We start from the raw sequence: 22,613 nt of genomic DNA on the forward strand, positions 1-22,613 counted from the left end.
TGTACAGTGGTGTACAGTGTTGTTGCCCCTGGTGGGACAGGTGATGTGTTGGTGGAATTTTGGCAACACTTTCTAGAGGTTGGCCTTGTTGAAGTCCCCGGCCACGATGAACAAGGCCTCTGGGTGTTCCATTTCATTGTTGTTTATAACTGCGTACAGTTCCTCCAGCGCTGCCTTCAATTCTGTCTGGGGTGGGATGTAAGCCGCTGTAATAATGGCTGAAGTGAACTCACGTGGAAGGTAGTAAGGGCGACACTTCACGGTCAGGTATTCCAGGTCCGGGGAGCAGTAGGTCGCCAGGGTCGCCACATCCAAGCACCAGGAAGAGTTGATGAGGAGGCAAATCCCCTCCACCCTTTGCTTTGCCTGATGACGCAGCGCGGTCGCCCGATGAATTGAGAGGCCTTCAGGTTGTATGGCACAGTCCTGTGAGGCAGGGGTGAGTCTCTGTCTGAAACAGAGCACACAACAATCTTACTTCCCTCTGAGAGGTAGGTCTGGCATTAAGTTCGTCCACCTTATTTTTGATCACTTCAACATTTGCCAGGAGTATGCTGTGGAGAGGAGTCTTTAAACCACATTGCTTCAGTCTCACCTGCAGACCGCCGCGTTTCTCTCGGTCAGCGGCTATGGCTGGATGGTCCCGGGATTTGATAAGAGAAGTCTGACTTTGTGGAAGGTAGGCGGTTGCGTCTGGCTGGGGGCAGGGCACTGGTTATGTTTCCGGGGTCGTGTCTGGCAGGGTCCCAGGCGTTGGTTGCGGTATTGGGGATGCCCGGGGGGGGGGTGGGGGGCATTTTTGCGATTCAGTCGGGTCCCGGCGTTCTGTGAGTACGGGAATAACTTGTGGCGCGTTCGGGTCCTCGCACAGAGTCTTCGCTGTTTTGGGGTTCTTGGGTCGCAGGCAGGGGCTTCCTGAGGCAAGTTGGGCTGGGTCCTATGTTCTGCTCTCTCCATGGTCACTCCTGGGATCAGGCCTTGGAGTAGGTCCAGTCAGGCCTCCACATGGAGTCTTCTTTCCTCCATCCTCCGGTAAGTCGGGTCGCTGGGCGGCCCTCTCCGGGTCGGGTCTCAGGGGTCAGGCTGGGTGCTCCTGCAACTGGATCGGGCAATCTGGGGGCTGCCGTCGCTACCAAGGCCGGGTCAGGCGCTCTGAGGTCCGGGTCCAGTCCAAATTGAGGTTGGGGCCGCACATCCGGTTTGGGCCTCATCAGCTTCCAGGTCGGGTTGGGTCATCAGGAGTGCAGCCAGGTCGGGTCGAGACGGGTCAAAACGTCCACACCACGGGCCTCGGAGGATCTTCAAACTTGCAAGGGAAGATAAAAGAAAGGATTTTTAAAAAATATTTTTTAATTCTCCTTTTTCACATTTTTTTACACCCCACAATAATCAGTAAAGAATGTAATGTCAATCTCCATATCAATAACAACGATCCCATCCTCCCACCAAACACCCAAATATTAGCTTGAATGTTAACATAAACAAATGACAAAGAGGAATCAGGAATCACCCACAAAGAGGAATCACCCAAGATATAAGAAAGGTTAGTGATGTTCGTGTTCGAATAAAATTTTAAAAAATTAGTTTGGTTGTAAGAGATGTGAAAAGAGGATCTGTGGGAGAACTCACAGAGTCGCCACGCTCTGGCGCCATTCTGTTCAATGCATTCATGTAATAGGATATTTGACTCCATTTAACTGAACACATCCAGTGTTTTCTGTAGTTTATTTGCAGGTTCCTCAACCCACGATCAAACCAGACTACCACATTGCTGCCAGATTTTCCTCTATTCTATTGAACGGATACAATAAGAGATTGCTTCCAAACGTATATTCACTCGAGTGGTGGTTTACTAGCCATGATGAAAGGTCTATAATTGTGGAACATGACATTTCACTCAAGCTGGTTGATATAAAGTATTTTTACATATTCCGAGTGAATTACAATGAACAGGACGCATCTATTGAATTGCTGAATTTAGATTTCGCTGACAGTGGTCTTTATGAGCTATTTGTACAATACAGTCACCTTCAAAGTCATTTTTATCAACATATCGTGGAAGTTCACGGTAAGGGCTACTAAGTTTTTGCATATTTGGGAAACAGATTTCTATTTCTCCATGTTTATAATTTTAAGCTTTTTATCACTTTTGTCTGCCTGCTTTTTTATGGCTGCCCTGATGACCTGTTTCTTCATTGATCACTATCTGTCGTTTTATCACTATTAATAAAGTATTAATTAATTTTTCTAACAGTTTTGCAAACAATAATGGGCGGGATTCTCTGTTGGCTGACGCCGAAATTGTAAAACGCGATTGGGCGAAAAATAGACTCCCGACACCAAAATTGCGGCGGGTAATTCTCCGTCACTCCGGTAGCAGCGTCAATGTGTTCCGGAACGTACGTACAGTTAACATTATTTGCATGTCATTAGCGGGCCCGACCTGGTATTCTCTGGGACCTCCGTGATTCTCCAGCTCCGATTGGCCGAGTTCGCGATGGCACGGGTCACTTGTGCTTTGAAAAATCGTGAAACCGGAGTGGTGGTTGATGTTGGAGAGAGAGGAGGTAGGACTCAAAGAGGTGTGACCGTTGGCTGCCGGGCTAGACACTGGCCAGGCTGGCTGGAGTGGGGGGGCCCTGGCAGGTCCGGGTTGGGGGATGGGGGGGTGGACCAGGCTAAGTGGCTGGAATGATCCCCATGGGACTGGGGCAGTGTCCAGTCACGGACTGTCATTGCCATAGTCTGCAAGGCAGCCATCTTACTGCACACCCCACTGACCACCACCATGGCCCCTAGTTCTGCAGAGTGATACTGGCCGTATGGGTGCCCCACCCCTGCACTCAACCCTCCACCACACCAGCCCCCGCCTGGCCGTTGCCGGCCCACCCATAACAATGCACTCGGTGGCCCCTATGAGGGCGCCGGGCGGGCCCATTGAGGGTAACACTGGCAAGGGCAGTGCCAGCTGCCGGTACCCCTGGCAGAAGGGACGGGAGTGCCAGAGGCCCACACGGTGTCGGCCACCGACGGGGCCAGGGGTGTGAAGGAAGAGGGGGCAGGATGACATGCTGGGGCAGAGTCCGCAGTGCCAACCGGGCCGCCAGGTAGCCTGTTGGACCTGATTGGTCATGGGGGTATACACCATGCTAACATGTCGGCTTTTCACCCCCTGCAGACAATGGATATTGGAATTCAGCCAGCAATGGTGGTCTTCCTGCTCGTCGCCGCAGCCCTGGAGCTTGCTCTGTGGCAGTACGAGCTGCATCTGCTCGAGGAGGAGGAAGCTTCAACAGCATAGCATGCCGCAGAGGAACGGGAGGCAGTCACTCAGGATGGAGAGTCAGACACCCAACAGGCCGAGAAGAAGGAGATGCTGTAGCCACCTGGGTTGGCCACTTCCTCACACAAAATGGAAGAACGCAAAGGTTACAGGGAAAAATGGACAGTTGCAAAGAGACAAGCAGTGCAGAATCCCCTGTATTCTAGCTGCTAAAGAAACCAGACAGCATTGTAACTAACGAGCTGCGCATATTAAGTGAGCGATTCCCGGTGATTCCCAGGCACAATGGACACAACAATTAGAAGAGAATGAAACATTCTATAGAAGGTCAGACATCCCGGCGCCAGTGGAGTCTGAAACAAAGGAGACAAATAAAGTGGAAAGAACCGCCCAGTGATCGAGGAACAGCCCCGTTATTGGGGAAATTCAAATCAATCGATTGGGAAGAGACTCAATCAATTGCAAGTTTATAAAGGGTCCGCCCAAAAGGACGCGAAGCCCCTGGGACCTATAAAAGTCAGGTCCCAGGACTGATTCTTTCTTCTTGACCAGCCGGCCCTCCCAGCAGAACACCTTTGCAGCAGAAGACCTTGAGAAGGAGAGGCCTGGTCAGCAGCCGCCATCAAGTAAGTGTCATGCAACGCACGCTATGAGAGTAGACATTCCTGACCCCTTTAGTCCACACCAACTGGAAGCTTGCGGATCCAGGACAAAGCAAGAGGCCATTGTTCCCTGATCCGGCAGTTCCCTTATTCCAGATAAGTATTGGCCTGTTAGTGGTAGGAATAGCCTAGTCTTTTAGTGTTATATGCATGAGTAGTATATAACTGTGTAATAATAAACGTGTCTTGTTTGAACTTACTAACTGGTGTATTGAGTCATTGGTCTAAACTTGAACTTGAATCTTGTGGCGGTATCATAACGATACCTGGCGACCCTAGAGCTAAGGAATAAAACAGAGCCAAATTGAGTGTAAAGCACACTCACCCAGAACGAGCAACAATGCCAAGGAGCATGAAGCCTTGTGCATACTGACAACGTCTATCACTCGAGGACCTGCCCGAGCGGGCATGTCGTTGGAGACTCTGGCTGAGCAGGATGACAGTGCAACATATTTGCCAGATTATGACACCTGGCATCGCGGGGTTATGAGAGAGGGCATCCTCTCCCGGTGGCAGTCAAGGTGATGGTCGCGCTGAACCTTTATGCAACAAGGTCATTCCAGGCGCCGAGTGGGGACTTTGCCGCAACCTCACAGACCTCGGATGCATCCGCCCTGTTGTGGAGACCCCATATGCCCAGTTGGCATCAATACATCCACTTCAATGTGCACTGAACCCATCAGGATACCAGGTTCGCATTAACGGGATGCTCCGGGCCCAGGGGGTGACCGTCAGGATGCACTCCCCCTTACAAGCACCTGCAGATGACTGGCCACTCTCCACCAACCGAAAACGGTTCCATTCGATGAACATGTAGCTGATGTGTGACCATCAGATGCGCATTATGCACATCTGCGCCCGATAACCGGGCAATATGCATGACACCTTCATCCTGGCACACTTGGCAAATCCTGACACATTCGAGATGCCTCCCAGCTGGGGGGCCGGCTCCTCGGTGACGGGTTATCCACTACGGTCATGGCTGATGACATCTATCCAGAGGCCACAGACCGACATGGAAACCCGCTACAACGACGTCCATAGAGCAACCAGGAGGGTGATCGAGCGGTGCTTTGGCTTCCTGAAGATGCGGTTCAGGTGTCTGGACCGCTCTGGAGGGGCCCTCCAGTATGATGCTGAGCGGGTCGTGCGCATGGCCACCATTAGCAATGGTGGCCATCCTGCTGCGTCCTCTGAGGGGTGATGTGCTGGAGGAGGAGGAGACAATGGATATTGGAATTCAGCCAGCAATGGTGGCCTTCCTGCTCATCGCCGCAGCCCTGGACATAGAGCCCAGGCAGGCAAGGGAGGCTGCATTACTTGTGCGCCAGGGCCAACGTGCATGGGATGTGCCGATCGGCTCCAGGTTCACCAACTAGTTGGGGGGTGGGGGGGTGGTGAGAGCGATACTGTCCAGGGGCGCAGACACTGCATGCCACCCCACACACCTCCAGGGAGCCCAGGCCACCCACAATGTCCGTCCATTCCGCCCCCCCCCCCCTGACCAGCACAGCCCAGAGCACCCCTCACACCCATCTGACAGAGCACCGAGGCATTTTGAAGCAGTGTGAACAAGTGTTTAATGTGACAACATACACAGTCTGTGCCCTAGCCCTATAACTAAACTGTGCCCTGTATCCGTGCCAACTTAACTAGTGTCTTAACTTTCTGGCCTTACGATCTTCTGGTTGCGATGATGCGGAGCTAAGCCGCCGTTCGGTAGCTCCCGCTATTTTTGGTCTTTTGGGCTCTTTTAAGAACCCGTAGCGGTGCTGGTTGGATTTTTCCCTGGGTGGGAACACATCCACTGTGCTTATCTGCCAGTGGATGGACTGGGCCAGGAGCGGAGCGGTCAAAAAAATCGGCTTTCGAGCAGAGAAAGGTGCGAGGCAGGAAAAACAAGATGGCGGCGGGCGGGGAAGTGGCAGCAGTAGGCGCAGGAGCGGCAGTAGCTGCTTCAGCACTGCTTCAGAGAGCTGAAGGCTGAGAACCTGGAACCGTTTAAGGCCTCGCTGGACAAGCTCATGGCGACTCAGACGGCTCAGGGTGCAGAGATCCGAGAGCTACGGCAAAAGGCCCCGGAGAGCGAGGACGAACTCCTGGGCCTGTCAGTGAAGGTGGAGTCGCACGAGGCGCTTCACAAGAGGTGGCTAGCGAGGATGGAGGAGATGGAGAACCGCACCCGAGGGAAGAACCTGAGGATTTTGGGCCTCCCGGAGGGGCTGGAAGGTTCGGATTTGGGGGCCTACGTGGCTGTGATGCCGAACTCGTTAATGGGCGCGGGGTCGTTCCAGGGACCCTTGGAGCTGGAGGGTGCCCATCGAGTGCTATTGAGGAAGCCCAAGCCGAACGAACCGCCTAGGGCGGTGCTGGTCCGTTTTCACCGCTTCGTTGACCGTGAGTGCGTGCTGAGATAGGCGAAGAAGGAGAGGAGTAGCAGGTGGGAGAATGCAGAGATCAGGATCTATCAGGACTGGAGCGCGGAGGTGGCGAAGAGAAGGGCTGGTTTCAATCGGGCGAAGGGAGTGCTTCACGGGAAGGGGTGAAGTTTGGCCTGCTACAGCCGGCCCGCCTCTAGGTCACTTACAAGGACCGCCAGCTCTACTTCGATTCTCCGGAGGAGGCCTGGGCCTTTGTCCAGGCAGAGAAGCTGGACTCGAACTGAGGACTGGGGAATGATGCATACAATCCGGAGGCTTTGTCGTCCTTGGTATCCTTTTGTTTTTATTGGTTGTGTTTGATGATGTCTTTTTGCTTTTCTGCTTTTTCGCTTCTTGGGGCTGTTATTTATTTATTTGGGTGTTTTTTCGTTTTTTCACTGGTGGAGGGTTGGGGAGCTGTTCGCGGTCCCGCTGGGTAATGTGCCCGTGTTTTTCCCGCGTGTTGGGTCGGGGGGGGCGGGGTTTGGGATGGAAGCGCGTGTTTTCTTCCCGCGCTGGATGAGCAGTGGGAAGGGGCCGGCACTGGGAGGGGGGAATGGTGGTTGTGTTGTGTTGGGGGGGGGGGTCGTTGGGATGGTGGGAGCAGCAGGAGTCGGCTGACTTACGGAAGGGGTTACACAACTAGCGGGTGCCCTAGCTTGGGGGGGTGTTCGGGGGGGGGGGGGGGGGGGAAAATAGGGGGGGGGTACCGGGTTGCTGCTGCAGGGGCCGAAGGGGGTCTGCCACCGTGGGGAACGGGCCTGGGGGTTCTGCGGGCATGTGGTGAGCCGAGGGAGAGCTATGGCTGAGCGGTGCAGAGGGAGGGGGAAGACCCCCCAGATTCGGCTGGTCACATGGAACGTGAGGGGGCTGAATGGACCGGTGAAGCGGTCCCGGGTCTTGGCGCATTTGAAGGGGCTGGGAGTGAACGTGGCTATGCTCCAGGAGACGCACCTTAAGGTGGCGGATCAGGTGAGGCTGAGAAGAGGCTGGGTTGGGCAGGTCTTTCACTCGGGGCTAGATGCCAAGAATCAAGGCGATTTTAGTTGGCAAGAGCTTGTCGTTTGTGGCGTCGAGTGTGGTGGCGGACAGTGGAGGTAGATATGTAATGGTGAGTGGTAGGCTTCAAGGGGAGCGGGTGGTTCTGGTTAATGTGTACGCCCCCAACTGGGACGATGCGGGCTTCATGCGACGAATGTTAAGCCGGATCCCGGACCTGGAGACGGGGGGCTTGATCTTGGGAGGGGATTTTAATACTGTGTTGGATCCAGCTCTGGATCGTTTGAGGTCAAGGACGGGCAAGAGGCCGGCGGCGGCCTCAGTGCTGAGGGGGTTCATGGATCAGATGGGATGGGTAGACCCTTGGAGGTTTTTGAGGCCGGGAGGTAGGGAGTTTTCCTTTTTCTCCCATGTCCACAAGGCTTATTCCGGATTGACTTTTTTGTTCTCAGCAGGGCGCTAATCCCGAGAGTGGTGGGAGCGGAGCATTTGGCGATAGTCATATCTGACCATGCTCCGCATTCGGTGGACCTGGAGCTGGGGGAGGGGAAGGATCAGCGCCCGCTGTGGAGGTTAGATGTGGGGCTTCTGGCAGAGGAGGAAGTATGTGGGCGGGTCTGTAGGGGTATAGAGGGGTATTTGGAAACTAATGACAACGGGGAGGTGCAAGTTGGGGTGGTCTGGGAAGCGCTGAAGGCGGTGGTTAGAGGGGAGCTGATATCTATTCGGGCGCACAGGGAGAGGGGGAGATGGTTGAGAGGGAGAGGTTGGTGGAAGAAATGGTAAGGGTGGACAGCAGGTATGCGGATGTCCCGGAAGAGGGGCTTTTGAGGAAGCGTCGCAGTCTCCAAGCGGTGTTCGATATACTGACCACCTGGAAGGCGAGGGCGCAGGGAGCGGTATATGAGTACGGGGAAAAGGGCAAGTCGGATGCTGGCCCACCAGCTCCGGAAACGAGAGGCAGCGAGAGAGATAGGGGGCTTCATAGATGCAGGAGGGAACCTGGTGCAGAGTGGTAGGGACATTAATGGGGTGTTCAGCTCCTTTTATGAGGGGCTATACCGGTCAGTGCCCCCTAGAGAGGTGGGCGGGATGGACCGCTTTCTGGATAAGCTGGAGTTCCCAAGAGTGGAGGATGAGCGAGTGGAGGGTCTGGGGGCCCCAATCGTGTTGGAGGAGATGATGGAGGCACTGGGGAGCATGCAGACAGGGAAAGTACCAGGACCCGACGGGTTCCCGGTGGAGTTTTATAAGAAGTTCTCAGATCTGCTGGGGAGTGGGGGGGGGGGGGGGGGGTGGGGGGGGGCTTTTCCCCCGACGATGTCTAGAGCAATAATCTCACTGATCCTGAAGCGGAATAAGGACCCCCTCCAGTGTGGGTCGTACAGGCCGATCTCGCTCCTCACCGTGGACGCAATGTTGTTGGCTAAGATACTGTCCAGGAGTGGGTAATTTGTGGTCCCGATGGTTATCCATGAGGACCAAACGGGGTTTGTGAAGGGGAGGCAGCTAAATGTCAATGTGCGGCGGCTTCTTAATGTCATGATGATGGCGTCGGCGGATGGGGAGGCGGAAATAGTAGCATCGATGGATGCGGAGAAAGTTTTTGACAGGGTGGAGTGGAGCTACCTGTGGGAAGTGCTGAGGAGGTTTGGGGAGGGATTCATTAGCTGGGTGAGGCTGCTGTATAGTTCCCCAGTAGCGAGTGTGGTGACGAATGGGAGGTGGTCGGAGGACTTTCGGCTGTCCCGGGGAACGAGGCAGGGGTGCCCCTTGTCTCCCCTGCTCTTCGTGTTAGCGATTGAGCCCTTGGCCATGGCGCTGAGGGATTCGAAGAACTGGAGGAGGATTGTGCGGGGGGGGGGGGGGGGGGGGGGGGGGGCACCGGTTGTCGCTGTACGCAGATGATTTACTGTTGTACATCGCGGATCCGGGGGGGGGGGGGGGGGGGGATGCCAGAGGTGTTGATGTTACTTTGGGAGTTTGGGAATTTTTCAGGCTATAAGCTCAACGTGGGGAAGAGTGAGCTGTTTGTGCTGCACCTGGGGGACCAGGAGAGGGAGATAGGAGAGCTCCCATTGAAGAGGGCGGAGAGGAGCTTTAGATATCTTGGGGTCCAGATAGCTAGGAGCTGGGGGGTCCTGCACAGGCACAACTTTTCGAGGCTGGTGGAACAGATGGAGGAAGAGTTTAGGAGGTGGGATGAGCTGCCACTCTATTTGGCGGGTAGGGTCCAGTCAGTTAAGATGACGGTGCTCCCGAGGTTTTTGTTTCTCTTCCAGTGCCTCCCCATATTGATTCCGAAGGCTTTTTTTAGCAGGGTTAATAAGAGTATACTGGGGTTCGTGTGGGCGTGGAAGACCCCGAGAGTGAGGAGGGTATTCCTGGAGTGAGGCAGGGAGGTAGGCCGTTTGGCATTGCCCAACTTGTGTGGGTATTACTGGGCTGCGAACCTGGTAATGATTCGTAGGTGGGTGATGGACGGGGAGGGTGCCGCAGGGAAGCGGTTGGAGGTGGCGTCCTGTGTGGGTACGGGTTTGGAGGCATTGGTGACGGCCCTGCTCCCACTCCCCCCAGCAAGGTACTCTACGAGTCCAGTAGTGGTGGCTTCCCTCAAAATTTGGGGGCAGTGGAGGCGGCATAGGGGGGAAGTGAAGGCCTCAGTGTGGGCCCCGATATGGGGCAATCACCGGTTTGCACCAGGGAGAATAGATGATGGATCTTTGAGTTGGCATAGGACAGGCATCAGGCGGATGGGGGACCTTTTCCTCGATGGAAAGTTTGCGAGTTTAGAAGAGTTGGAGGGGAAGTGGGGTCTCCCCCTGGGAATACTTTCAGGTACATGCAGATTAGGGCGTTTGTTAAGCGGCAGGTGGCGGAGTTCCCGCTACTGCCGCCTAGGGGGGTGCAGGATAGGGTGCTCTCGGGGACGTGGGTCGGTGAGGGTAGGATCTCGGCCATTTATCAGGTGATGCAGGAGGAGGAGGAGGCCTCGGTGGAAGAGCTGAAAGCAAAGTGGGAGGAGGAGCTAGGGGAGGAGATCGACGAGGGGACGTGGGCAGATGCCCTGGGGAGGGTGAACTCGTCCTCTTCTTGCGCACGGCTCAGCTTAATTCAGCTGAAGGTGCTGCATAGGGCGCACATGACTGGGGCCAGGATGAGCCGGTTCTTTGGGGGGGAGGACAGGTGTGGGAGGTGTTCGGGAGGCCCGGCGAACCACACCCACATGTTCTGGGCAGGTCCGGCGTTGGAGGGGTTTTGGAAGGGGGTGGCGGGGACCTTGTCCAAGGTGGTCGGTTCCAGGGTGGAACCAGGCTGGGGGCTCGCGATCTTTGGGGTAGCATCGGAGCCGGGAGTGCAGGAGGTGAAAGAGGCCGGTACACTGGCCTTTGCATCTCTAGTAGCCCGGTGTAGGATTCTTTTATAGTGGAGGGACGCGAAGCCCCCGAGTCCGGAGGCCTGGAGGTGGAGACCATCAATCTCAGCAGCAACCCCGGGGGGGGGGTTAGAGGGGGAGTGGGCGGGGGTAAGGGGGAGGGGAGTGGTAAGGGGGAGGGGGGGGGTTAGGGGTCTGTTAAGGGGGTTTGTTTATGCGACTGTTTGCTACTTTCTTCTTTTTTGTATTGTTATTAATGTATTACTTTGTATTGGGGGGGTCCTTCTGTTTATTTCTATACCTTGTTTATTTTATTGTTGGGAGAAAATTTGTTATTGAAAAATTTGAATAAAAATCATTTAAAAAAAACTTTCTGGCCTTACGAGTCCTAATGCTACATCTTGGTGGTTCCCCAGATTGTACAGCAGGAGTGGAGGTGGCCTGCTGTGATTCCCACCCTGTGACCTGGATCCCCATTGGCGGCTGTCTCCTTGGGCGCTGGGCCTGGATGAGACCGGCTCCTGCTCGGGTGTCCCTGTTCTGCTCGCTGCCAACCTGATGCACCATAGTCAGTGTGGGGGGGGGGGGGGGGGGGGAGAGGGGGAAGAGTTCGAGATGTTGCGGTGTTCTAGTACCTCCCCTGCAGAAGTCACCAGCACGGGCCCCATTACCTCCTCCTCCCTCAGGGTGCCCGATGGGGGTGCATGCGGAGCTATCCTCTAAGGTTCCCCCGTCACCTGCCGCTGCTAGTCCTCGAGGCCCACTCTGCTCTCAACTAGGGTCTGCATGCTGGCAGCCATGGAGCATGGAGTGGGCCATCTCTGTCTGGGACTGCACCACACCAACCATTGACTGTGGCACCACCTTCTGGGTTTGTATCACGTCAGCCAGTGACTACGCCATCTTCCTCTGGGACTGGGCCACCTCCCTTTGTGTCTGCGGCACGTCATCCAGCATCTAGGCAATGCCGCCGACATTCCCAGCCATGGTTGCTGCGACTGGGCCACGCACAGGTCCGCCGTTGCGATTTCCAGGTGTCTCTGGCACATGGTTGCCTGTGAGGCAGCAACCCTGTCCTGGGCCTCGGCCAGAACCTCAACAGAATGCCCCAGGCTTTGGACATAGAATATACAGTGCAGGAGGAGGCCATTCGGCCTATCGAGTCTGCACCAATCCACTTAAGCCCTCACTTCCACCCTATCCCCGTAACCCAACAACCCCTTCTAACCTTTTTGGTCACGAAGGGCAATTTATCATGGCCAATGCACCTAACCTGAACATCATTGGACTGGACGAAAACCGGAGCACCCGGAGGAAACCCACGCAGCCACGGGGAGAACGGGCAGATTCCGCATAGACAGTGATCCAGCGGGGAATCAGAACATGCTGACCCAGAGCCAAAACTGTCGCCCCCAATGCCTCCATCGCGGAAGCTACCCGTGCACTGTTAGCCTGGGTGACAAGCATGGTCGGCATCACCTCCTGCTCCTGCACGCGGTTGGACTCCTCCAATTGCATCTGTAGGTACTGGATGCTCGCTGACAATCCCTCATGTAGTCCCAGGTTCTGCGACTCCATCTCCACAATTGATGGGTCTGTCCATACCAGAAGCCCAAAACATATCTGTACGGCCGTTAGAGCAGATGGTGGAGGGTGTCGGAGACCGCTGTGTTGGGAAATCAGTGTCATCCTCAGTCTTGAACTCCAGGGTGTCCTGCATCTTGGGAGGAGGGCTGGTGTCCGAGCTGCTCTCAGCGTCGGTGCTCGGCTCACAGGGTGGCTCCAGGCTGGGACACTGGCTGGGGGCGGGGGACACCAGATGGACCCGCCCCATCTCCAGCAGGTCCTGTAAGACACAAGACAAGACACATGATTAGATGCAGGCCGGTGAAAGTTTTGGGGTGGTGAGGGTAGGGTGAAAGTGGTGTGGGGCTGAGTGTGGTGTGGGGATGAGGGTGGTGTGGGGCTGAGGATGGTGTTGGCGGGGGTTGACATGTGTCGCAGGGAACTCAGCAGGGTCTCACTTCCTCGTCCGTGGCCAAAATCCACCCCGGCCACCTCCCTTTCCTCCGAGCCGCCGACCATGTCCAGGGTCCTTAACTCTGCCATGGTGAGGGGCCGAAACTCCGGCTGTCCCCCTCCAGTCTTATCCTGCTCCCAGCAGGTATTTTTACGGCCTCCTCCGGGGGGCAAACACAAATCGACAGTGTTAGACAGTCCGACGCATTCAGCCCAGGGGGTGGGTAGCTGGTGGCCTCAGTAGCCAGGCAACCCGGCCATGGCTGCCGGCATGTGGTGCAGGGTGGGGGTTCTGCTGTCCTCTGGGTTGGGAGGGGGTAGGGTTACGGGTGTGTGGAACCTGGGTTAGTGTCAGAGGCACAGTGTTGCCTCCTCACCCTAGCTGCCCTGAGGAGGTTGTGCAGTTATTTCCGGCACTGATGTCCGTTCCGCACGGTATTACGTATGGCCTCTGCCGCCTGCGCCCAGGCACGGCGAATGACTCTGGCTGGCTGCCTCCTTCCTGAGCCGGGGTACAGGGTCATCCGCCTCTCCTCCACTGTGTCCAGAGGCGTCTCCAACTCACCATCCGTGAAGCGTAGGGCCATGCGTCTTGTTGGCTGGGATGGTGTGTGTGAGGAATGGAGTGTGTATATGCGACTGCAGCTTGTCAGCCTCCTGAGTGCACATCCTGAATCTGGCGAATCCCTCACCGTTTTGCATTGGAATTGTTTGTGTTCCAATGGCGTGCGGCACGCAACACAATGATGCCATTTTGGAGGGGGTGGAGAATAGAAAACAGTGGCTCGGGTGCTAGCCCCTCAACAGTAGCAGAATCGGTCCAGGTGTGGTGACAGTTTTGCTGTCCTGGAACTCCACGAATTCTGCGCCGGCGACAACACTCAGGGTGGATTCTGTGTTTCCCGATGCTGATATCGTAATCGGCGATCGGGCGGAGAATCCCTTCTGACGCCCAAAACGGGGGTGGCGCTGGTTTGATGCCTGTTTTCTATTTTCCACCCCCTCCAAAATGTCATCATTGTGCTGCGTGCCGCACACCATTGGAACAGCATTGGCGTGTCATTGGAAGGCCCTCCCCTGATGCTCAGCCCCCGAGGGGCAGAGCTCCCGACCACGTGTGGGACGTGTGGTATCAGCGGTCGGGAACCTGATGTGGTGGCTGCAGATTGTGTCCAGCGCCACCACAGTTGGCCGGGAGCCGTACTGCTGGCCGGGGGTGCATCCGTGAGGTCTGGGGGACTGGTGGGGGGTGGCCAGGGGGAATTGCGCGCACAGCCGGTGCCATGTTTTACAGCACGACCACTGCAGGTCACTGACGTGCCCATGCGCGGCCATTGGCCTGGCCATTCTCCAACACTTTTTGTCGTGGGAGCTGGGAGTTTTACCCGGCGCGGCTGCTAGCCTCTCACCATTCCCAGGATCGGCGAGGGTTCGGTGCTGCTTTTGCCATCGTAAAACGCCACAGTTCCCATGCCGACGTCAACACTGAGCCGTAAAATCGGAGAATCCAGCTCACAGTCTCAGAAACGGAGCAATTCCATACTTGTGTTCTTTTGTACCTCCGTCTCTTCAATTGGGCTTTCCTTTACCACTTTAACAAACCCCACTGGGTTATCCTGTTTTACCACATCAGCCTTCCCAATGCTTTTCTTAAACCCCCAACACTGACTTTAGATGGCCTAGATTATTACAGTAAAAACATCTGAAACTTTTCATTTCTCTTCCACCCGCCTGGATTTATTTTTTAATCTGAGGTACACTATCTTTATTATCTCCCATCAGATCTCCTTTACCTTTACCACTTGAGTATTTCTCTTTTCCCCAGTTTCTATCCCTCACTGGCTGAAACTGATGTTGGAAACCAAACTTTGATTTATGAACTGATTCATAATCACCTGCCATTTCTGCTGCTAATCTCGGAGTTTTAACCCTGTGCTCTTCCACATGAATCTGGGACTGTACTCATTGGAGTTTAGAAGGATGAAGGGGGATCTTATTGAAACTTACAAGATACTGCAAGGCCTGGATAGAGTGGACGTGGAGAGGATGTTTCCACTTGTAGGAAAAACTAGAACCAGAGGACACAATCTCAGACCGATCCTTTGAAACGGAGATGAAGAAAAATTTCTTCAGCCAGAAGGTGGTGAATCTGTGGATGTCATTGTCGCAGAAGCTTGTGGAGGCCAAATCATTGCATGTCTTTAAAACAGAGGTAGATTAACAAGGAGATCAGGGGTTATTGGGAGAAGGCAGGAGAATGGGGATGTTAAAATTATCAGCCATGATTAAATGGCGGAGGAGACCTGATGGGCCGTGGCCTAATTCTGCTTCTATGTCTTATGGTCTTAATGAATCCCCCCTTAACTGTTCCAATTCAATACCAATAAACCAAAACCCCTTTCAAGGGCATGGCCCAACACACTGTATTCTCATTTGGGTGGGACTGGTCCTTTCCCTGAGATTCTGATCCAGTTTCAACCAGCAGTTTCAAACTCCTTCTGGAAAACAAGTCTACCTTTAAAATGACCAAGGCAGTTTGCCACACCCAATGTGTTGATCACTGGAACAGCTTTTAAAATGAAAGGAGAAAAACAGGGAAAACACATCTTTCACCTTCTTCAGTCCAAAGCAACAAAACAAAAACTGAAACCAAAATAAAATCCCTCTTACAGCCATAGCCTAGCTCCACCCACAAAATGACATCACTGAAGCCATTGTACAAGTCACATGATAGGAGATCAAACCTTTCTTAACGGGACACTCACATGACAATATCCATCAACCTTTTTTGTGGCCACCATATCAAAGTCCTTTTCCAAGTTCTCTGAGCAGAACTAGTATGTGACCACATGCTGCAGATTTTAGGGACTTGTGTTAACCTAGCCCCCTGTCCTGTCTGCGCACCACTCCTGGCCGGTGTCCCACCACATGCTGAGCAGCTGTATGCTGCAATTATTTAAAATAACAGGCAGCATAACATTTGTATTTCTCCTGTATTAAAAGCAATGTGCACAGGTTAATTGCACAAAGCCACATCCATTTTTGGGGGTGATCAAATGTTGTGGCTTATATGTTTATAGATTGTTTTAATTTTCAAATTAATCATACCTGTTGATCTTTACTTGTAAACTTTCTAGTATTAACCTCAATTTTCCTAATTATAAACTGAATATTGTGTCTGATTTTTGTCATGCTATTTAAAGACAAGCACATCAAGTTCAATTATTATCTTCATGTATTTTTTTCTCTTTTAATAGACGTTTTGCAACAGCCATTGATAATTCAAAATACTGCCCTTGAATTGAGTGTTGTTTATCTTGTCTGCCTTGTGGACAATAAGGAAATAACTGCAACCTGGTGGCATAAAAAAGGTCACCCACTTCAAAGTGATGAAACTTACAAAATGTCCAATGACAACAGAACACTGATTGTAAACACAAAGCAACAAAAGAACTGTGAGCTGTACACTTGTGTGATCAAAAACAAGGTCAGCCAGGAAGATAACTCACATTTGCTCATTATTGATGGTATGTTTTATAATAGTCCAAATTTATGTTCATGAGTTACATACAACATTCTCAATCTCTAAACTTTTTTTGTCCTGTGTGCCTGGTTCATTCCAATATGTGGGACACTTAAATTGTTCTGTGTGACCAGGTGCATGCAAGGATTATTTAAAGGGTCAAGTTGTGAATAACCTGTGCTGCCAGTATCTTCTGAGTTCATGTGTAGCTGTGCACAGAGGAAACATGATGGAGATTTCAGACTAATGCATGTCGCAGATTATTATACTCCCAGGGAGTTAAAAGTACCTTATTCATTGGGCGATATTCTCCCAACGGGACTAAGTCCCGTGGCAGGGTCAGGGAGTATTTCCCACTGCAAAGGTCAACAGAAATTCCTATAGAACCTTGCATCCACGGTGTCATTAATTAGACAATGCCCAGCACAGGTCAGCCACGCAATTATGAAAATGAAAAAAAAGCTTCATCTGGTCCGCCAGGGTGAGAGAAGTTCCAGCTGTTCACACCAACTAAAATTAAACCAATGAATGTCAGAGGACATAGCCTCACTGACAATGGCATAAGGTCACAGCCCCACTTCACTGCTTCCACTCTGTGATGGAGTGCTCTTCACCCTTCTATAGAGAGAGGTCAATACTGTATGAAAGATGGGGGTGTTGGTAGAGTCAGCTCAGGTGCAGAGGGCACCAGTAATCTCCACAAATGAGATGACTCCCTGAACCTTATTCTTGCATATGGATGGGCTCAGCATTCTGGAAGGAGCCCTCTGGCTGAACAAATTCTTCTTCATCTCTGTTTTAAAGGATCGGTCTGAGATTGTGTCCTCTGGTCCTAGTTTTTCCTACAAATGGAAACATCCTCTCCTCGGCCACAACCCTTCTGGACAGCGTGTAGAGCGTTAATGCCATGCCACATAAACCAGTGGGTTATTTCTAAGAGTAGAAGTATGAGAAATGAATGTGGAATAGGTATATACAAATGGATGCAGCAAACAATTTCTCTCAAACCCATATTTTCTGTTGAGGTATAACTAACATGGCCATGAGAAGATCGGTGAGCATCCACATCTGATGGCTGTTACGGATGGCTATTATGTGGAGATGCCGGCGTTGGACTGGGGTGAGCACAGTAAGAAGTCTTACAACACCAGGTTAAAGTCCAACATGTTTGTTTCAAACACTAGCTTTCGAAGCACTGCTCCTTCCTCAGGTGAATGAAGAAGTATGTTCCAGAAACATATATATAGACAAATTCAAAGATGCCAGACAATGCTTAGAATGCTTTCTAAGCATTGTCTGGCATCTTTGAATTTGTCTATATATATGTTTCTGGAACATACTTCTTCATTCACCTAAGGAAGGAGCAGTGCTCCGAAAGCTAGTGTTTGAAACAAACATGTTGGACTTTAACCTGGTGTTGTAAGACTTCTTACTGGGCTATTATGGAGTTTGAGGAGAGTCCTTGAACTGAGGAATGGGGTGGCACGTGGCACAGTGGTTAGCACTGCTGTCTCGCATCAGTAGGGACCTGGATTCAATTCTGGCCTTGGATGGCTGTCTGTGTTGAATTTGCACATCCTCTCCATGTCTGCTTGGGTTTGCGTCAGGTGCTCTGGTTTCCTCCCACAGTCCAGAAGTGTGCAGGTTAGGTGGATTGGCCACAATAAATTTTCCCTTCGTGTTTAAAAGGTTGTGCGGGGTTACGGGGATAGGGTAGGCTTATGGTATTGAGTAGGGTGCTCTTTTGGAGGGTTGGTGCAGACATGATGGGCTGAATAGCCTCCTGCACTGTAGGGATTCTATGAAAGGGCAGCCTAGCTGGCAGGTGTGGAACAGGACTGGTCATTTGGAGGCGGGGAGATTGAATTTGGGCCTCCGCCCAGTAAGAATCCATGTATGATGCAGAAAACTACATGTTGCATGCTGTAGCTCACGCTCTCACTGCCAGACTAACTTCACTTATTGGAAAAATATTGGAATCAATTATGAAGGAGAGCATAGAAAAGCATTTGAAAAGTCATAATCTGGTCAAGCAGAGATGGTGTGGCTTCATGAGTAAAAAATTATGTCTGAAAAATTTACTCGACTCCCTTGAAGCGATATCAGCCAGTAAGGGCGGCAGAGTTGCAAAGTGCATTCTCCCTGTGTCTACATAGGTATCAACCCACAATGCAAAGATGTGAGGCTAGATGAATTGGCCACGCTAAATTACCCCCGATTGGGGGGGAAAAAAGGGGGAACCAGTTGAGTTTGTATATTTGGATTTTCAAAAGGCATTTGATTCTCTGGCCGTTTACTGATGGCAGGATTCTTTGGTCCCATTGGTAGCACATCCTTGTACATGGGTTTCACGTCAGTATGGGGTGATTTCAATGGAAAATCCCATTGACAGCAGTGGGAGTGGAGAACCCCGCTGCTAGCAAACGGCGCACTGCCTTCTGCTGCCGGCAAACATAGCTGGGAGGCTGGAGAATCCCACCCAAGGTGCCACACAAAAGGCCACAATGCAAGATAGCAGCTCATGGTGTTGGGAGTAAAATTCTGGAATGGATAGAAGATTGACTAACTAACAAGAAGCAGCGAATAGTGATAAGGTGGTCTTTTATGTAAGAGGGCAGTAACCAGTGCTGCAACTCTTCACAATATATTAACGATTTGGAGGAAGGAACAGAATGTACCGTGGCCAAATTTGCAAATAATACCAAGAGGGGAGGTAAAGCATGTATGAAAATGATATGAATAGTTTACTGAGAAAGATAGGTTAAGTAACTGGACATAAATTGGCAAATGGAATTCAATGTGGGAAAATGTAAGATTGTTCATTTTATTTTGTAATTTAGAGTACCAATTATTTTTTTTCCAATTAAGGGCAATTTAGCATGGCCAATCCATTTACCCTGCACATCTTTGAGTTGTGGGGGTGAAGCCCGCGCAGACACGTGGAGAATGTACAAACTCCACACAAACAGTGACCCTGGGCTGGGATCGAATCCACGTCCTCACTGCTATAGGCAGTAGTGCTAGCCACTGTGCCACCCCTGATTGGAAACCCATGCAGACACAGGGAAAATGTGCAGATTCACACACAGTGACTCAAGTTGTGAATTGAATCCTGGAACTGAGGCAGCAGTACCACCCATATATATGTCTGGTTTCCAGAATATATCACATTCTTTTATTTCAAAATTTTTTCGAATTAAGGGGCAATTTTAGTTTGGGAAATCCAGCTACCCTGCACATCTTTCGGTTGTTGCTGTGAGACCCATGCAGACACGGGGAGAATGTGCAAACTCCACACAGTCAGTGACCTGGCTGGGATTGAACCCAGGTCCTCGGCGCCGTGAGGTCGTAGTGCTAACCTGTGTGCCACCCTACCACCCATCAAATTCAATGCGCCCACCAGGATGCACGGGCATCGGGGTTTGCCGTCATTGCCAAGACGCCTGAGTCCAGGGGATGATCGATGAGATGCATGGGCAGCACGTTAGCTTAGTGGTTAGCACAATTGCTTCACAGCTCCAGGGTCCCAGGTTCGATTGCCGGCTAGGTCACTGTCTGTGTGGAGTCTGCACGTCCTCCCCGTGTGTGCGTGGGTTTCCTCCGGGTGCTCCGGTTTCCTCCCACAGACCAAAGATGTGCAGGTTAGGTGGATTGGCCATGCTAAATTGCCCTTAGTGCCTAAAATTGCCCTTAATGTTGGGTGGGGTGAATGGGTTATGGGGATAGGTGTGGGCTTGTTTGGGGTGCTCTTTCCGGGAGCCGGTGCAGACTCGATGGGCCGGATGGCCTCCTTCTGCACTGTAAATTCTATGTCCGCCTAAGAGCCCTGGCCCATGATACATGGTCTTCACAAACCAAATGGGGTTCCAGGCGATGAACATGCAGTTGGTGTGTGACCATGAGATGCACATCATGCATGCCTGCACCCGATACCCGGGCAGTGTGCATGGCGCCTTCGTCATGGCACACTGTTCTTGACCTATTTGAGGCATAATCCCGTAAGAAAAGTTGGCTCCTGGGTAACGGGCTATCCGCTGCGTACATGGCTGGTGGTGCACATCCGGAGTCCACAGACTGAGACAGAGACCCGCCACAACGGGGCCCATGCAACCACCAGGGACGTTATCGAGTGGTGCTTCGGCATCCTGAAGATACGGTTTAGGTATCTGGACCACGCTGGACGGGCCCGCCAGTATAGAGCTAGGAGGGTCTCCCACATTGTGGTGACCTGCTGTATACTTCACAACATCGCGCAGAGAGGAACAATGAGCTGGAGAAGGGAGATAGGGAGATGCTTTGCAGGCCTCATCCAGCGAGAGAGGATGGGAATGGGCAGGACATGGGTCCAGGCAGACACAAGAGGCTGTACAACATGTGCGAGAGGGTCGATGTGCACAGGACGCTCGAATCACCTTCAGTTTCTTCACCTACAAGGGCGACTGGCCAGAGGCACGAACATCCCATCCCCCGGCCAACCACCCCCCCCATGGACACCCTCCCTGCGCACCCCACTTGCAATCCCCTCCATGATACCTACCGCCTCACTACGAGCTGCGGGTCCTGGGCTGGCAGTAACAGTGGGTCTGGTCCATGGGATGGAGGATGACAACCCACTCTGGGATGAGCTCTGGTGCTCCTGCCCATGGCAGCAATTTTCACTGTCCACCTGAGTGATTCTTGCAAGCAAGCTGACCAATCCATCACATGGACCCATTGAATTCCTGCAGAGGCGGAGGGGGCGGAGAAGTGGGGCAATGGGATACCGGAGCGCTGGCTGAATTGCACTCCCTCACTAACGTCTGCTCTGTTCTGCCCGCTACACACAAGGTGCGCCGTTGTGTTGTTTTGGCACTTCCTTGCGGAAGTTACCGGCACGGACCTCATCGCCTCTGACGGTGGAAGGGGTAGTGTGGTGGTGGTGAGACACGTGCGGGGGGTCTCACTTGCTCACCCGATGCCGATCTCTGCCCCGGCAGCTGCACTCTCCGCAGGCCCACCGATCAGGTGCAGTGCCCTCTGCTCTGCTGCGGTGAGGGGGCCACAGGTCCAGCAGTCTCCCTCCAGTTTTCTCCATCTCGGAGGTTGCGCGCCGACTTCTTCTGGGGGGAGGGTTGGGGTGCGTGTCAGGCAGTCGTACACATGCAGTACACGGGGTGAGTAGCTGATGGCCTTCGTGCCCACAAAAACATCGCTAAAAGGGCCAAAACATTTTCAAAATTATCTTCCTTATTGTAGTGAGCTCACTCTGATTTCTTCATCTGATAAGCATTCTTCAAGGACTTTTCCTGTGCAGACCCATCTGTGTGATAGTGTTGCCTGACCCCTGTTTGGCACTTCTGAATGCACAGCAGACTCCTTCCAACCACCTAACTCCCTCTGCTTAGCCTCCCATATAGCTGTATACCGTAACTTTTTAGTCATTACAAAATCATCTTGGTAATGGGGACACCTGCTTCTACTGCCTTTTCAGCATTCTCCAGTCTACCATGTCATCAATTCAGGCTGTGACCCCCCCTACTTGCCCGTTTAAGTCTTTCAAGACTCCTGCTGTTACATCCCCTGTTTAGGTATCCTATCCACTATGCATAAACATTTCCTCATCTGAGATTCGTCACTTGACCCATTACTGCAACTTGGACTATGTTTCCTTATACTTCCATTCTCATACTCCGTTTTCCCAGTCCAAGGCCTTCATTATTTATCCATCATCCTGTTCTTATATTCTTATATTTTCCTGCCTGTCCCATAATGTGGCATCCCTTATCCGATCCTTCTGGATGATACGATATCCAGGAACCCACTTTGGGCAGCTGACCACTGGACAAAATAGCTGCTCCCTGTTTGCCACAATCTGTTTTCAATGATTCCTAACTCCTGACCCATTATATCAAGGCTCTGCCCTTCAAAGTATATGAATATGCGATGCACATGGTTCCTCATCATCTTCTATCACATTGTCAGTATTTGCAAATTCAGAATTTATTACAATGACATGTGAAGAATAGGTTTTTATTGTTTGATTCTCATGTTGAATGAATGAAAATGAAAATCGCTTTTTGTCACGAGTAGGCTTCAAATGAAGATACTGTGAAAAGCCACTAGTCGCCACATTCCGGCTCTGTTCGGGGAGGCTGGTACGGGAATAATACAGTTTTCCTTTCACATATTACTTTTCCTGGGCCTTTCCATTCCCTTTCCCCCTCCCTCTTATAATGAACCAGATTACCTGAACTAAAGTATACCTCAGATGGTCTCTAAGTGCTGTTGCAATGCTCTCCTAACTATTTCTGAAATCTCCGCCTTGATGAAAGTTTTCCTGCTTGCATGCCAG

The 22,613-nt window shown here is 52.2% G+C and overlaps 1 protein-coding gene across 2 annotated transcripts in view; it reads left to right on the forward strand.

Moving 5' to 3' along the window:
* LOC119965920 overlaps positions 1–22,613 on the forward strand; it is a 156,136-nt gene that overhangs the window by 42,955 nt on the left and 90,568 nt on the right. The window contains exons 2-3 of one of the 2 annotated variants that reach the window (XM_038796932.1): positions 1,724–2,068; positions 16,017–16,286. In XM_038796932.1, the coding sequence (XP_038652860.1) occupies positions 1,724–2,068; positions 16,017–16,286 (615 nt within the window). The remainder of the gene's footprint in view (positions 1–1,723; positions 2,069–16,016; positions 16,287–22,613) is intronic. The other variant, XM_038796933.1, reaches the window with a different exon arrangement.

Source organism: Scyliorhinus canicula, chromosome 5, assembly GCF_902713615.1.
Source record: "Scyliorhinus canicula chromosome 5, sScyCan1.1, whole genome shotgun sequence".
NCBI classification, from domain to species: Eukaryota; Metazoa; Chordata; class Chondrichthyes; order Carcharhiniformes; family Scyliorhinidae; genus Scyliorhinus; species Scyliorhinus canicula.